This window comes from Nothobranchius furzeri, chromosome 16 (assembly GCF_043380555.1).
Source record: "Nothobranchius furzeri strain GRZ-AD chromosome 16, NfurGRZ-RIMD1, whole genome shotgun sequence".
Lineage (NCBI taxonomy): Eukaryota > Metazoa > Chordata > Actinopteri > Cyprinodontiformes > Nothobranchiidae > Nothobranchius > Nothobranchius furzeri.
Window position 1 is genome coordinate 60905906 of NC_091756.1, and position 15966 is coordinate 60921871.

Sequence of the window (15966 nt, forward strand, 5' to 3'; positions counted from 1 at the left end):
TGCCATTGTTCTCTCATACATTCATATGATATAATATTGTAACTGTAACCTTTGCTGCTTCTTGGCCAGGATTCCCTTGAAAATGAGTTTTTTAATCTCAATGGGACCTTCCTGGTTAAATAAAGAATAAATGATAAATGATGATAAATGACCTGCACTTGTATAGCGCCTCTCAGAGTAAGGACTCCAAAGCACTTTACACTACAGTGTATCATTCATCCATTCACACACACATTCACACACTGGTGGGGATGAGCTACCATGTAGCCACAGCTGCCCTGGGGCGCACTGACAGAGGCAAGGCTGCCGAGCACAGGCGCCACCGGTCCCTCTGACCACCACCAGCAGGCGGTTAAGTGTCTTGCCCAAGGACACAACAGCAGAGTTCTCTGTCCGGAGCCGGGATCAAACCTGCAACCTTCTGATTATTGGACAACCCGCTCAACCTGTTGAGCCACTGCTGCCCTCTGCTCCTGGACAAGATTGCAAATTTCAGAAGAAATAGGAATAGGTCAAACGCTATCTGCACGATGGGAGTAGATGAGGAGGTGGTTGAAGACTATAAATTCCTCGATGTCCATCTACAGACTGGACTACTGAAGCCATCTACAGGAAGAGTCAGTGCAGGCTGGACTTCTTGGGGGGGGCTTTTGCATCCTTTAAGGTTTGTAGCAAGCTGCTGCATATCTTCTATAAGTATATCATAGAGGGTGCAATCACTTGGGTCCATCACCTATTAGGATAGTATCAAAGCCAGGGACCTAAAAAGGCTCAACAACCTGATAAAGAAGGTTGGTTCCGTGCTGCAGACTATACTGTGGAACCACTGGTGATGATGGTGCAAAGAAGGATTCTTCATAAAATCAAAAATAAAAATAATTTAACAACCCAGAGCATCCTCTTAATGATACCGTAATGCAACAGAACCTTTTCAGTGGAAGGCTTCTTCAAACCTGCTGTAATACAGGAGATCCTTCCTGTCCACAGCCGTCAGCATTTAATGACTCTTTGAAAAACTTTGACTAATGTGAGATTATTATTGTTATTACTATTTTTATTGTTGTTATTATCAATGTTTTTGTACAATATAAGTTACTGTAACATATAATTTCCATCGGAGTTCAACAAAGAACTTTTGAATATAATTGTGTCCTGCATGTTTGAGGTCTTTTAAAGCCAGCCAGCCACCCTGCTGAGGACCTACAGCTTGTTTAGCCCAGTAATGTGCACTTCATGCCAGTGCTGCATGACCCTTTCCCTTTGACCTGTTTCTTCCTCATCATTAGAAATCTGAAAGAATGTTAATATCACCATGTAGAACACTGAAAGGCTGGGGAAAGTTGCTGCAGCCACGTTTTATAGCCCCACATTGATAGAAAGGAAAGGAAAGTGAAGGAAACATCTGTGCCATTGTTCTCTCGTCCATTCAGGAATTTGCATGTTTTTGTGTTCCCTAAATCTAACCAGATGCTATAATAGCTCGTGTAAAATCTGATTCACTCTTGCTTCTCAAGAGAACAGACTTTCCACTCTCCGTTACTTTCAGGCAACCATCACTTGGCAATGAGGCGGCTAGGATTAAGGTTGAGATGAGAACATTACACCATATCTGGTCGGAGTTGAGTATGTGAAAGTTAACAATACCAAAGTCAAAATAATTTTTGCTCAGAAACGGGTCTTATCTTCATAATTCAAGAACAGCTCACGGATCTGTCAATGGTTAGAAGGTGTTTTACCTGTCAGTGTGTGAGAACAATTAGTCATTATTTATTTCTGTTTTCCAGTCATTGTAATAATTCCAATTGACACAGGACTGTGACAACTGCAGAAGTCACATAAACACACTAAATATTAATATTTTTACTTTGCAAAAGTAGAAAAATGTCAATATATGTCACACCCTGTCCTGTCTCCCCATTCTGTTCAGTCATGTGTCTCTGTTAATTGCTCCCACCAATCACCCAAGCTCCTAGCCCTCATGTATTTAAACCGACTGGACTGTCCAGTCTGTATTTAAACCCCTTCAGTTCTGTGTCTCTTGTCTATTGTGTCTATTGTTTCAGTAGTCCAGAGTGTTCTTTTATTAAAACCTTTTTGTAAACCATTCCTGCTTATCTGTCTGCCTTTGCACCCGCATGTGGATCCTTGCCTCCGCTTCACCCACCGGCACGTTGTGACAATATACAGTATGATAAATATCCAAAGGTTGTGCACAAATGACTACTAAGACAGTTTAAACTGACATTTTAAAAATTTAAAATGATCTTTTCAAAACAATGCAATTTCATCATATTTTATGTTATGTGTTGCTTACATTATTCCTTTAATTAATTTATTTAAAATTCATGTATTTTATTGAAGATGTTTGAACTTGACTCTATAATAATTACAGCTTTATTTTATGACATTAAATAAATGTGTGTTTTAGAGAACTCAATGTTTACTTTATTTTCCTAAATACTTCAAGGAGATTTTAAATTTTAATTACGCTAAATGACAACATATAAAGAGCAAAAGATCATTCTTGCTCATTCACAATTCAGAACTTTATTGGATACATTTTTATTGTACTTTGCATGATTAGATTACAACATTATACTAAATAATTTTCCCTTTCTTCCATCAGATAATGTAAACATAGAAAAAATTGTTATTGTAATGTTACAAAAATGCCACCAGAGGGCGATAGATGTCAAACGAATGCAGCTTCCTCGAGGAGGTGGACGAGCCTTAGCGTGTTAGCGTGCTAGCATTGTTCACAGTTGTGACAGATTTCTTCAGAAAATTGTCTTCAAATAGCACTTACTATGAGGCGCAGTCATCTTTAAAAACAGACATTGTTAATTGTTCTGAACCTAAGTTAAGACTAATTTACAATGTGAAAATATTTTAACACAAACCTAAAAAAAAATGATGAATTATAGAAAAAAATGTGTGTAACACCAATAAATCGCATCAGGAGGAGAAGTTTTGTTTGAAAGTAAAAATTCAACAATGCGTTGCAGAGATTCACTCCCGATAACTGGAGAGTTGCAGGTTTCAAACCCATCTGTTGCAACTGTTGTGTCCTTGGGCAAGATACAGTTAACCCACATTGGTTGCTGGTGGTGGTTGTGTTCGAGGGACTGGTGGTGCCAGTGCTCCGCAGACTTGCTTCTGTCAGTGTACCTCAGGGTAGCTGTGGCTACATTGTAGCTCATCACCACCTGTGTGTGTGTTTATTTGTGACTGGCTTTGCCCTCTTGGTCTGCCAGGCAATGCCATCTTTTTTAAACAGAAAATGGGAGTGGAGTTAGACTCTGGTAGGGGGTGACTTGTTCTTTAAGGGCCAACTCCAGTTAACTCTTTCACTGCCAGCTGTTTCCTGATCACTAAAGCCCTTCGCTGCCAGCGTTTCTTACCGTTTTTACAGTTTTTTTCTAGAGTGACAGAACGTTGCGCGCTAGAAGGATGTCGACACCAAAACAAAGAGGAGACTCACCTCTTACATCAGGAAGAATCCGCGCGTTTCGAGCGTTATCCGTTCTTTCATAATCTGTTGTCGAATTGTGATGGCAGACGCTTTTCCGGTTCGCGCCTCACTTTTTTTTTTTTTACAGGAACGGCCCAAAACGATCTCTTAACACATGGATTTTATTTTTCCTGATCATGTGACTTGTGACGAATGCGGATGAAGATCGGCTTCAGAGCTGAGATGTTTGTTCTCGGTGCGGGGGCTCGTTCCGATGCCCAAACAGAAAAAAAAATGCGAATGACAACGTCATTGGCAGTGAATGAGTTAAAAATGTTGTTCCACCTAATCAAACTTCTAAAACTGTCGATTTTACGGGTGCTAAGCTTAAAGTCTGTGTGACATGCTGAGACCAATACAGAATGATTGGATCTTATGTTATTTTTAAGATTTGACCAAAATGGTTTTAAGCAAAACTGTGCAAATAGTGGCCCGGGGGCCAATCGCGACCCTCTGAGTGCTTTTATGTGGCCCCAACTGCATTTTTATTGAGGAATGTTTATTGTTGATGTACACTGAGACTTTAACGTTTTTATATCTGTTGACAATAATATACTTATTCTTTACTGCGACTCATCTGGATAAATAAAGGTTAAATAAATTAGCAGTAAAAAAAAAACAAAATTCATTAAATATTTTTGGCATTTTATTTAAAAAAATATTTTTTTTGACCCTCGATAACCATTAACATGACACTTTTGACTCTTTCCTTTAAATGTTTGGAAACCCATGACTTCAAGCCTGTTGGGGGCAGGTCAGGATTAAGGTTGTGAGTTCCTTTAAAGTCAGACTAGGTCTTGAGTTAACGTTCCCTCCACTCTGCTTTAATTAATAGTGTTATCTCTTTTAGAAAGATGTCAACTGCTGTCTATCAAGCCACTGACGTGTCTCCTAGCATACCACAAACAAACCACCCCGATGGATTAAATAACCCAGGGGTGTCAAAGATGCGGCCCGCGGGCCGAATCCGGCCCGCAAGTGGGTTGAATCCGGCCCGCGAGATGGTTGTGTAAACTTAATTTTCATACTTTACAATGTAGAGTGAAAATAAACTCATCATTGTGAGCAAGTTTTCTCTGTAATGAGTAAAAATAAAACAAAGCTGCGCTCAAGGCTCACACAAGAACTTGAATCCCATCCTGAAGTTGGCCGCCACTCAGGATGTGACTTCTGATGTTGATGTGCTGGTGAAAGCTAAAAGATGTAAAGTAAAATGAGTCAAATATACTTTAAGTGCTGCATGAAACTGATCTTGCCATGTGATCTGTAAGCTCTTTGAATCACTAAGGAATGTTTTTTTTGTTTGTTGATTTTATTTTTATTTTTTTTTTTTTTTCAAATTTTCAAGTACACTTCAGGTGTTGTACTTGTACTACACTGTCCTCAGGCTCCAGTCTTGTTTTATATTGATTGTATTAAAACAAAGAAAACAATCTGAAGTTGTTTTTTTTATTATTTACCGGTCCGGCCCACTTGGGACTAGATTTCCCTCAATGTGGCCCCTGAGCTAAAATGAGTTTGACACCCCTGAAATAACCAGTCATCACCGATCACACTCAGGAGCGAGAACTGCACATTCAGTGTTGTATTTTGGTGTAGGCGATTGCTAGCGAATGCTTGTAAAGCTGAAGACGCAGAACTTTACCTCAAAGATAAGTGACGTTTCAAGGTTTACTTGGCTCTCGCTGCTCTGACGGTCCTCTCCTCTACGTGGGCCAGCCTTATCTGCCGGTTCCTGTACAGTTTGTGTTGAATGTGGGTTCTGAGCAGTTTTATCCACATCCCAGATTAGACTCAGTCATTCCTTTTTATTATCTGCTGTTTACAACGTAATTGCCTGAAAGTACATGTTAACACACGTTGACCTGTAACTACTGAGATATGGACCAGGTAGAGACCGAGGAAACTCACTTTCTGCCTCTAGTAAATGTTCCAATGTCATGTTGTAGTGGGCTGGTTTTCTAAACTCTGTTTTTGATGTTCAGCGTTATGTAGTCAGAAATGGGCACGGTTATTAGGGACCCTTGGATAGAGGGTTTAATGCACCAGCTGCTGTCGAGCTGTGTTTTAAACTCTCAGACTTTATTTCATGATGAAAACATTGGAGATCTGCAGCAGTAGGTGGGCTTGAAAGCAGCTGAAACGATGGCCCAGAGAGCAGCTGTCAGTGACGATGGTTGTCACGGCCTTTATAGGAGCAAAGTCAAAGGGCCATAAACCGAGACGATGCTGGGAAACCTTCTTGCTTCCCAGTCATTCAGGATAAACGTCCCTCAGCGGTAGCTTCCACCACAGGAACACCTGTTCTCAGGTAGGAGACGATATCAAACACAATTACACTACGTTTGTAGTTATGCTGTAAACCCTGTAGATTATAAGATTGTGAAATGTATTTAATCCATTTCTAACATTTTACTGGAAAGTGAAAATGTGTTTTTAAGGTGGAATAAATGAATTCACTCTAAATGGAAACTTGTGTTGAAAGACTTGGCCGACTGGCTAACCAAGTCTAACCGAGTGTGTGTCAGTTTGCCGGCAGTTCTGTCTTCTCTTTCAGAACTTTGCCACATTTTTGCCATGCTGCATTTAAGTAAGGTAAGACTGATAAATACACAGCTATGATGTTCTTTTGTTTAGAGTACGGTCAAGTCTCTGTTAACGTCTGATTTCTCCGACCAGGGGGATTTTGTGTGGGTGGACTCGGGTGCTGGGATCCCGATCGGAGCAGAGGTTAAGGTCACAGACACTGGGCAGCTTCGGCTGATCGATGATGAAGGAAAGGTACAAATCTATTAAACGTTGGTTCAGATCCGGGAGAATCTATGAGTAAAACTGATGTTTTGTTGTCCAGGAGCACAAGATCAACAAGAAGATTGAGGGCGGCATCCGGCCCATGCACCCCACCTCAGTGAAAGGTGTGGATGACATGATCATGCTCGGTGACCTGAACGAGGCCGGCCTGCTCCGGAACCTGATGGTGCGCCACAAGGAGGGCGTCATCTACGTGAGTCTCTCTCGCCCAGTTTTATGGTGTCTGTAACCTGTTCGTCTTCCGCGTGTCGGCTTGCTACGAGCCACTTTCCGAAGCAGACTTTGTCCCGTCGTTTATCACAGAGCGGTTTGTCTCCACGGAGACCAACGAGCCTTTGCTGTGAGATAAGGCTCCAGCGTTTCCGCCTCACAACAGCAGAGCTCAGCCATGTGTGTGCTCAGTTTGAAATCAGAACATTTTGTTATGTTGAGTCCAGACTTGTGTGAAATGTAAATAAACACAGAAAGAATTGATTTGGAAATGATTCATTTTATGAGCAACATTTACAACATTTACAGTTTCTGACAGATGGGGTCTGTTTTGCACAGAGAGGTTCAAACAGGCCGTAAAATATTTGGTCATTTCAGGTATAAATGATGAGCTCTTGTTGTTTCTTTCTAATCTAAAACAAGTCAACCCAGCACCAACTAATGGGACTGACTTTACACCTTTCTCAGTGGTCTAGTGGTAGAGTGTCCGCCCTGAGACTGGGAGATCAGGGGTTCGATTCCTGGTCGGGTCATACCAAAGACTTTGAAAAAATGGGACCCAATTCCTCCCTGCTTTAAGGGGTTGGATTGGGGGGTTAAACCACCAAATAGTTCCCGAGCGCGGCTGTGCTGTGACATCTAATGGGACTGACCTTACATCAGCCATGAATCGTGCCATCAAAGTGATGTACAGAGCAGAATAAAAACAGAGAAAACCAACAAAGTAACCATTACGAGGTAAAATTATACGAAGAAACAGCAACAGCTAACCCACAGAGCCAGGTCATAAAAGTAGGTCTTCAGCCTCGTTTTAAAAACCACTACCGATGATGAGAGGACAGTCCTAACGTTCAATAGTTCTGGACCCGCTACCGAAAACGCCTCTCGTCTTTAGCCGAGTTCTGGGAGCCAACGGCAGCATCTGGCTCTCGGAGCGTCCGAGCAGGGACGTGTGGCTGCAACAACTTCGTCAGCTCGGTTTGAACGGGCTAGAGCCAGCCCAGAACAAACACTGTAGAAATGTTTTCATGCAGTTAAAAAGGGACTCGAGAGCCAAACCTCATGGATGGAAAAACACCCATAATGCCTTGTGTGAATGAACACTTAACTTTTCTCCAGGACAGGTTTTAATAATAAAGACAAGTTTTAGGTCCTTCATCTTAAAGAGCAAGTCACCCCCTACCAGAGTCTAACTCCACTCCCACTTTATGTTTGAAAAATGCAACACACGCTGTTGCCTGGCAGACCGAGAGGGCGGAGCCGCTAACAAATACACACACTCAGGCTCACGACAGCATTGTGACATCATAATGTACCAGTTTACATCATAGCATACTTCTTAGCCAATAGCGGTGGCAGATTTAAATTAAAATACAGTGCAGAGTTTTTACCTGACAACGGCACAACACTGACAGTTTTAGGCAGAATATTTAAATTTTAACTAAGATGCACCGAAGTGCCAAATTATTGACGACACGTGTCTGCAGCACGATTAGACACTCGTTTATTTAGTTTATCAGCAAAAAAAAAAGTTTATTTGGGGGTGACTTGCTCTTTAACTTTGCATCTGAAACTGACTTCCATGGAGTTAGGCTACAGTTTGAGTTTTACCTTAAAAAACAAACATTTCATCAGCTTCAGGTGTTTGTGAGTATTCTACAGTATAGATGTTTGTTTGAGACTCTTGTTGTGAAGGATTGAAGGACATTGTATGCTTCTCTCTGGAGAAAAGACCACACTTCAGACTGATTATTTAATTTTTTACACCGTAAAGGCTCGCCAAGGACCTTCTAAGAACAGATTGTTGGGACTAGCAGCTCCATCAGGGAAGCACAAACTGCCCTCTCCCTCCATCATTCCCACCATTTCTCCCAGTAGGATCCTAAGGTGTTCACCAGAACAAGCTAGTTTAGCGTCCAGATTAAAGGCACGTGAGCCCCAATCCTCCTGTCCATCTCCTGATCCCTCCATCCCTCCCTCATGAACAAGACCTTCTGACATGTAAACTCCTCCCCGTGAGGTTGGACCTCTTTGACCTGCAGGAGGATGAGAACCACGACTTTGTGTATGAGGGTTATTTATTTAAAGATAATTAGAAACTGTTTAATGGAACAAAACACATTTTTTTGCCAGATATTGGATTAATAACACAACTTATCACAGCTTTTCCTGAGTTTAACTAATCAAGGAACCATTTAGACCCAGTGACTGAAAGAGGCCATTTGCCTTGTTGATGTTCTTCAGCCATAATAACTTGTTTATGCTCATGTGCACCCTCGTCTAGTGTGCCTCTGTGTGATGCTACCATCTCCCTCCCTCTGTTTGCAGACGTACACAGGCTCCATTCTGGTAGCGGTGAACCCCTACCAGCTGCTGCCCATCTACACCACTGAGCACGTGCACATGTACACGGATCGGCGGCTCGGGGAACTGCCGCCACACGTCTTTGCCATCGCAGACACTTGCTTTTTCAACATGAGGCGCAACAGAAAGAACCAGTGCTGTGTCATCAGGTGTGCCCTGCTCTCTGAACTCTTTTATTGCGACGGTCCAGTTGTTAGTCAGCCCGAGGGCTTCGGTGGAGACTTCTGCTCTATTAGATTGTTTAAATTACACATTTAACTAACTTTACATGGTAAAAACATCACTATAATGGAAGGGCTATGTCAGGGGTGTCAAAGATGCGGCCCGCGGGCCGGATCCGGCCCGCAAGCGGGTTAAATCCGGCCCACGAGATGGTTGTGTAAACTTTATTTTCATACTTTACAATGTAGAGTGAAAATAAACTTATCTTTGTGAGCAAGTTTTCTCTGTAATGAGTATAAATAAAACAAAGCTGCGCTCAAGGCTCACACAAGAACTTGAATCCCATCCTGAAGTTGGCCGCCACTCATCCTGATGTTGATGTGCTGGTGAAAGCTAAAAGATGTAAAGTAAAATGAGTCAAATATATTTTAAGTGCTGCATGAAACTGATCTTGCCATGTGATCTGTAAGCTCCTTGAATCACTAAGGAATGTTTTTTTTATTTGTTGATTTTTTAATTTTTTTCAAATTTTCAAGTACACTTCAGGTGTTGTACTTGTACTACACTGTCCTCAGGCTCCAGCCTTGTTTTATATTGATTGTATTAAAACAAAGAAAACACTCTGAAGTTTTTTTTTATTTACCGGTCCGGCCCACTTGGGACTAGATTTCCCTCGATGTGGCCCCCGAGCTAAAATGAGTTTGACACCCCTGGGCTATGTGATTGTATATTAGGGCTGCTGAGAAAAACAAAAGTGGGTTAGGGTAAAAATTAAAAAATATTCATGAAAAGTGTATGAATGTTCGAGAGTCTTATTACGAAGGGTTGAAGGAAAGTCTGTGAGTTCTGCTGTGGATGTAGCCAAAATATTGCACCTTTTTTTCAATAAAATTCCTTGTTTTTTCCCAGTTTACTGAGTAAAAACACACATGGGACCCTCTGTTGATGTTAATGAGTACAAATACAGCCAGGTTCAGAAGCTCAACAGGGTTGGCCTGCTTTGAACTTTCTCCTATACATACCACTTTAACGTGTTCTTGTCATTTCCACGTCCTCGTTTTCTTTTCTTTTCCTTGCCTTACGACACAGTTGTAAAACAGACACTTGTTTGGTTTTGTCAGAGGGTTCAATAACAAGACTGTGTGCTTACAAATGAAAGTTAGTTGCCAACAGCTTAGTTTAACAACAAAAACGTCTAAATGAAATGCAAAACCCATTTCCTCCTCTTTTGGGAGAAATGACCCTTTCTGAACTGGTTGTACCAGATCCGTTGCACCATCACACTACACCCAGAGCACTGTTTGGTGCTGCGGCACAGTCTTTATCATTTATGAAGTGCAACACGATTAAAATGAAAGTTGACGTCTGTTTTCTGCATCAGCGGAGAGTCGGGAGCAGGAAAAACCGAGAGCACCAAGCTAATGCTGCAGTTTCTGGCTGCAGTGAGCGGCCAGCACTCCTGGATCGAGCAGCAGATTCTGGAGGCCAACCCCATCCTAGAAGGTCAGAGACAACGAGTCCTGTGACGTTTTATTCGTCACACCTTTCTCCAGTATTCCTCTCACATAGTTCACTGTTTCCCTTTCAGCTTTTGGAAACGCTAAAACCGTTCGCAATGACAACTCAAGTCGATTTGGAAAGTACATCGACATCTACTTCACCCAAGGCGGGGCTATTGAAGGGGCACGGGTGGAGCAGTACCTGCTGGAGAAGTCTAGAGTTTGTCGTCAGGTAGGGAAACGCATCAGCTGACTGCTTCCTGTTACACGAGTTGGGTTTTCCTACAGTAAACAACATTAACTTGAATGAACAGGCACCTGAGGAGAGGAACTACCACATCTTTTACTACATGCTGATGGGCATGTCAGCGGAGCAGAAGAAGATCCTCTCCCTGGGGACGGCTGCAGAGTACAAATATCTCACCATGGTACCTACACTAAACCACTGCTGTGTGATATGACCACATTCTCATATCCTAGTATAATTAATCTCAGCATCGGTGAGAACAACCCAGATGTATTCAGTCGCATCCATTTATTACCAAACTCTTGTTAGGGCTAAGCCTTCCAGTTTGTTTTGACTGGTCTTCTGGTTAGACCTACCTGGATCCGTCTCCCCTTCACAGCTTTATGTAGCACCACAAAATAAAAGGGCAACAGTTCCTGTTTCATATCACACAGCCCTGGACTCATTTGTCCTTGTTGTTGTCGTAAATATAAAAAACAAGGGTTCGTATTTAGACAAAGTCGTGTTTTCATCAGGGCGACTGCACCAGCTGTGAGGGACGTGATGATGTGAAGGAGTACGCTCACTTCCGCTCTGCTCTGAAGATCCTCATGTTTACGGAGTCGGACTCCTGGGAAATCTCCAAGCTGCTGGCTGCCATTCTTCACCTGGGCAATGTGGGCTTTGACAGTAAGGGCATCCACGTTTCAGTGTTCTCTAATCCGGCAGATGATTTCATCTCTGTGGTCACTGGCTACGGCTTTCTGCATCGCTGCAGGTACTATAGTAAATAACCTGGAAGGCTGTGACGTCCTGAAGTCATCACATTTCAACACGGCCAGCCAGCTGTTGGAGGCAGGTGGAGCTTCCTTCTGCTAACAGAAACGACACGATGAGGCCGTCTCTAATCGTGTTTTCTGGTGACCTCAGGTGGACCCCGGTGCTCTGGAGAGTAGTCTGACTCAGCGCTCCGTCACGACCGCCAGAGACACTGTGAAGATACTCCTAAACCCTCTTCAAGCTCTGGATGGTCGGGATGCATTCGTCAAAGTAAAAGTCACAGCAGCTTGTTTTATCATTAAGACGTCAACAGGGTTTCCAAAGAGTGCTCCGGAAAAATCTGGATGTCTCATTTCATAAAAGCCGATTTAGTTTCAGGATCCACGAAGGCATAAAGGCCAACAAATACAAATTAAACCAAATAGTTGTAATTTTTAATATACTGGTTTGTTTGGTCTGGGAACAACTTTGTCTTTGACCGCAACGATATCTAAAAGTGTCATTTTATTTTACTTTCAGGATTACTCAGTATTTGGCTTTTTGTTCCTCCTCACTCAGAGATCATTTGATGACATTAATAATAATTAATAATTATATTTCTGTGACGCACAAGGGGCCAGTGTTCACTACCAACGAGATGTGCTCATACCTGGATGTTCCAGACAGTAGATTATGCAGTTTTCTGAGCCTTTAGAGCTCCAAATAGAAATTTGAGCAGATGAAGGCATCTCTGCAGAAAAATGTGCTTAAAAAAATCACACAATGATGAGGGTCTTTAAATGCTGGCAACGACTTAATCCAAAATAATGCTCATGCGTGTATTGTGGAGTGCCTGGGCCCTCACCCTTAAAGCGGACTGCTCCGTTTAGTGTAATGATTGCAGAAGAAGTTCTGTGGGAAGAGGGACTCTGTTTTTCTTTAACTTATCTGTCATTCCAGGCTATTTATGGAAGACTTTTCATCTGGGTGGTGGATAAAATCAACGCTGCCATTTATAAGCCGCCTGAGGACGAGAGCGAGGTCCGACAGTCGATAGGCCTTCTCGACATCTTTGGTTTCGAGAACTTCAAGAAAAACAGGTCAGCATCTCGATCCCATGGATCTAGAGCGCTGTTGCTGATGTTTTTAGAGTCTAACCCGTGCTTTATTTACTTTTACAGCTTTGAGCAGCTGTGCATCAACTTTGCCAATGAGCAGCTGCAGCAGTTCTTCGTCAAACATGTCTTTAAGCTCGAGCAGGACGAGTACGCTCGGGAGAACATTGTTTGGAAGCACATTGACTACCAGGACAACCAGCGGACTCTGGATGTTTTGGCGAGCAAACCTCTGAACATGTTGGCACTTATTGATGAGGAGAGCAGCTTCCCTAAGGTCTGTCTATCTCCGACCCTCACCCACCTCGCTATAAAAAGTGGATTTTTTTATAATATAATCCTTTTAACGACAGCCAGTCTCCTAAATATCCTAGGAGGAGCATTTGAATTAATCAGTTTCACATCACACTGATGTTTAGATGGAATTGCGTGGTTATTTACCTCGTCGTTGTCGTCTTCCTCCGCTTATCCGGGTCCGGGTCGTGGGGGCAGCATCCCAACTAGGGAGCTCCAGACCGTCCTCTCCCCGGCCACCTCCACCAGCTCCTCCGGCAGGACCCCAAGGCGTTCCCGGACCAGATTGGAGATGTAACCTCTCCAACGTGTCCTGGGTCGACCCGGGGGCCTCCTGCCGGCTGGACATGCCCGAAACACCTCCCCAGGGAGGTTATTCACCTGTAGCAACAAATTGTAGCCTGGTCCAGCAGGAAATTCAAACCCGCAGTGAGCCAGGATCCTCTGGAATTTCTTCCGGTTAAAAGGGAGTTTTCCTTTCCACTGTCACTAAATGCTTGCTTAGAATGAGGATTGCTGTAAAGACTCCAACACTAGTCAGTGACTCCATGCAATCTGCTGTCTTTCTTTTTTTTCTTTTTTACACAGGAAACGTTAAACTAAGTGACATAAAGAACTGAACTCAATGCACTAAGTATAGGTTCCACTGGTTTGTTTACTTTGTAAAGCACCTTGAGAGGACTCTTGTTGTGGTTTGGAGCTATTTAAACAAACTTAATAGAATTTCTTTTTATATTTCTGCTGAAACAAGAATGCAATTCTAAAATGATAGTAAGGATTTATAAAATGACCTTTGCTGACACCGTCTTACAACCATGATATACTTGTTGTTTAATGATGCGAGCGCATGTTTAAAATGGCTGCCACGCGTAACTTGTGTTGATTTGAAGCGTAGTTTGTGCCTGAAATGAACGCGTCCGAACGAGTGAAGCACACTCACCAGGGTGACTCCGTCTCTGGTTTAAAGGTCTTTTCCACCATCTACGATACCGCTGTCGTATTTTTTCTGTCGTGATCTCAAAATTAAATAAGTTAATCAGCTCCTTCATTGACACCGTGTCTGTTACCACAAGCCCAGCTCTTTAGCTGGTCTGAGTTCTCTAGTGCATCCCCTAGTGGAACACTCCAGTACTACATGCAGTGCAGTGCAGTGTAGCAGCAAGTATGTGAACAAAGAAGCAGCCTTCTGCCTGCGCCAACCCGAGGTTAAACAGCGAGTATATCATGGCCCTTAGATGGCAGCACTTTTCTTCAGATGGAGGTCACTTTGGTCTGCACTGATGAGCTAAAAACAGCTGTTCTAACTCAAACCCAAAGTATGTTGTTAGCATCTTAAAATGGCTCCAACTGTCTCAAAAAGACTGTAGTTTATGTAAATGGTGGATCATAGACCAGGGGTGTCAAACTCAAACTCACACGGGGCCGAAATGAAACTCTGGGACGGAGTCGAGGGCCAAACTTAATATTTTTGGAAAAAGTGACGGCAAATTTGCACATTTTCTTTATCAACATAAATGCAATTTTGAACCTTTAAATTTGGAAACAAACTTATTTCTGCATTAACACTGAATGTGAAATAACCAAATTACACACGAGCAGGTCCGTTTTAAATAAAAGGCATCAGTGGTATTCATTACTTGTGGTATAATCAGCATTTTTAAAATCTATTCAGGATTTATGTTTTCTTGTTTATTCATTTTTCTTATTTTTTATTCTCCTTTTTTCTCCTGTAATACGTGTCATCGCTGCTGTGACGTCTAGCTTTCCCCACTGAGGAACAATAAAGGGATTTTCTATTCTATTCATCTATCTGCAGCCTTTCCAGTTCCTGTTTACTGTAGGTTAAATCTTTTCTCATGGGCCAACAACAACATAAAAATATCATTTTATCTTAAATGAAAATGCAACATCTCACCTGTTAACTTTCATGTTTTGGAGCAGAAAAAGAGCAGAAAACCAACATATTTAAAGCTCAGTTTGCTCCACTGGTTTACTGTGATGCTCACCTGTTCCAGCCAGATACCTGCATCATGGGGTTGATCTGAGCTGAGGAGGAGACTCCTGTTGTTTTGTTCCTCTTCATCATAATAATGACAACATTAGATGACAACAGGTGCTCACATAGGTTTGTGCTGATGAACATGTCTGAGCAGCTTGACCACGTTGTTGTGTGTCGGGGAGGAAACACAACCACAGCAACCACAGAGTCGTGCTGGTTTGAGCGTGTCGCTGCTCGCTGGAGTTATATCAGCTCTGTCTGGACGTTAGTTGGAAAACTTTCTCTTTCAGTCGTGAACACGTTACTGAGCAGCTAGAATCTCCGTTTCTGGGCGTCAACGTCAGAAAACAGCTGAGTGAACTTGGCGCTGAGTGAGAGGAGTGTAGTTTGTCCGAGACAGCGGAGCTGCAGAGACCGGCAGCAGGCGCTGAAAAAACACAAAGGAGGGGGCGCGTCGGCTCCGCGCCGACGCCGCAAAGCATCATGGGAGTTGAAGTCTTTGCGGTAAAATCGGCCAGCGAGCCAGTTTTAATATATTTTTGATATTTATCTCGCGGGCCACATAAAAATGCTCCGCGGGCCTTGACTCTGACATATGTGCCCTAGTGGAACACTCCAGTACTACATGCAGTGGAGTGCAGTGTAGCAGCAAGTATGTGAACAAAGAAGAAGCCTTCTGCCTGCACCAACCCGAGGTTAAACAGCAAGTATATCATGGCCCTTAGATGGCAGCACGAGGTCACTTTGGTCTGCACTGATGAGCTAAAAACAGCTGTTCTAACTCAAACCCAAAGTATGTTGTTAGCATCTTAAAATGGCTCCAACTGTCTCAAACAGACTGTAGTTTATGTAAATGGTGGATCATAGACCTTTCAACCACTGTAAAATTTGAATTACTTAAGTTTTTTCTGCAAAACGTCCTGCTAGATTTGACCCGTGCATGCATCAGAAGTGCTACGTTGCACAACTTCTGGTGATTTTTACCTTTCTAAACAACAACAGAATTGTCTTTAGAT

General features: G+C 42.6%; 1 protein-coding gene across 2 annotated transcripts in view; it reads left to right on the forward strand.

Moving 5' to 3' along the window:
• Positions 1–5347: 5347 nt before the first annotated feature.
• Positions 5348–15966, forward strand: part of LOC107387434 (unconventional myosin-VIIb) — a 37304-nt gene continuing 26685 nt past the window's right edge. Inside the window, exons 1-13 of one of the 2 annotated variants that reach the window (XM_070545891.1) lie at positions 5348–5822; positions 5953–6106; positions 6191–6292; positions 6363–6515; positions 8861–9045; positions 10440–10561; positions 10647–10789; positions 10872–10985; positions 11320–11473; positions 11562–11638; positions 11714–11833; positions 12503–12642; positions 12724–12934. In XM_070545891.1, coding sequence (XP_070401992.1) covers positions 6089–6106; positions 6191–6292; positions 6363–6515; positions 8861–9045; positions 10440–10561; positions 10647–10789; positions 10872–10985; positions 11320–11473; positions 11562–11638; positions 11714–11833; positions 12503–12642; positions 12724–12934 — 1539 coding nt within the window. In that variant the 5' untranslated portion in view covers positions 5348–5822; positions 5953–6088. The remainder of the gene's footprint in view (positions 5823–5952; positions 6107–6190; positions 6293–6362; positions 6516–8860; positions 9046–10439; positions 10562–10646; positions 10790–10871; positions 10986–11319; positions 11474–11561; positions 11639–11713; positions 11834–12502; positions 12643–12723; positions 12935–15966) is intronic. The other variant, XM_054749668.2, reaches the window with a different exon arrangement.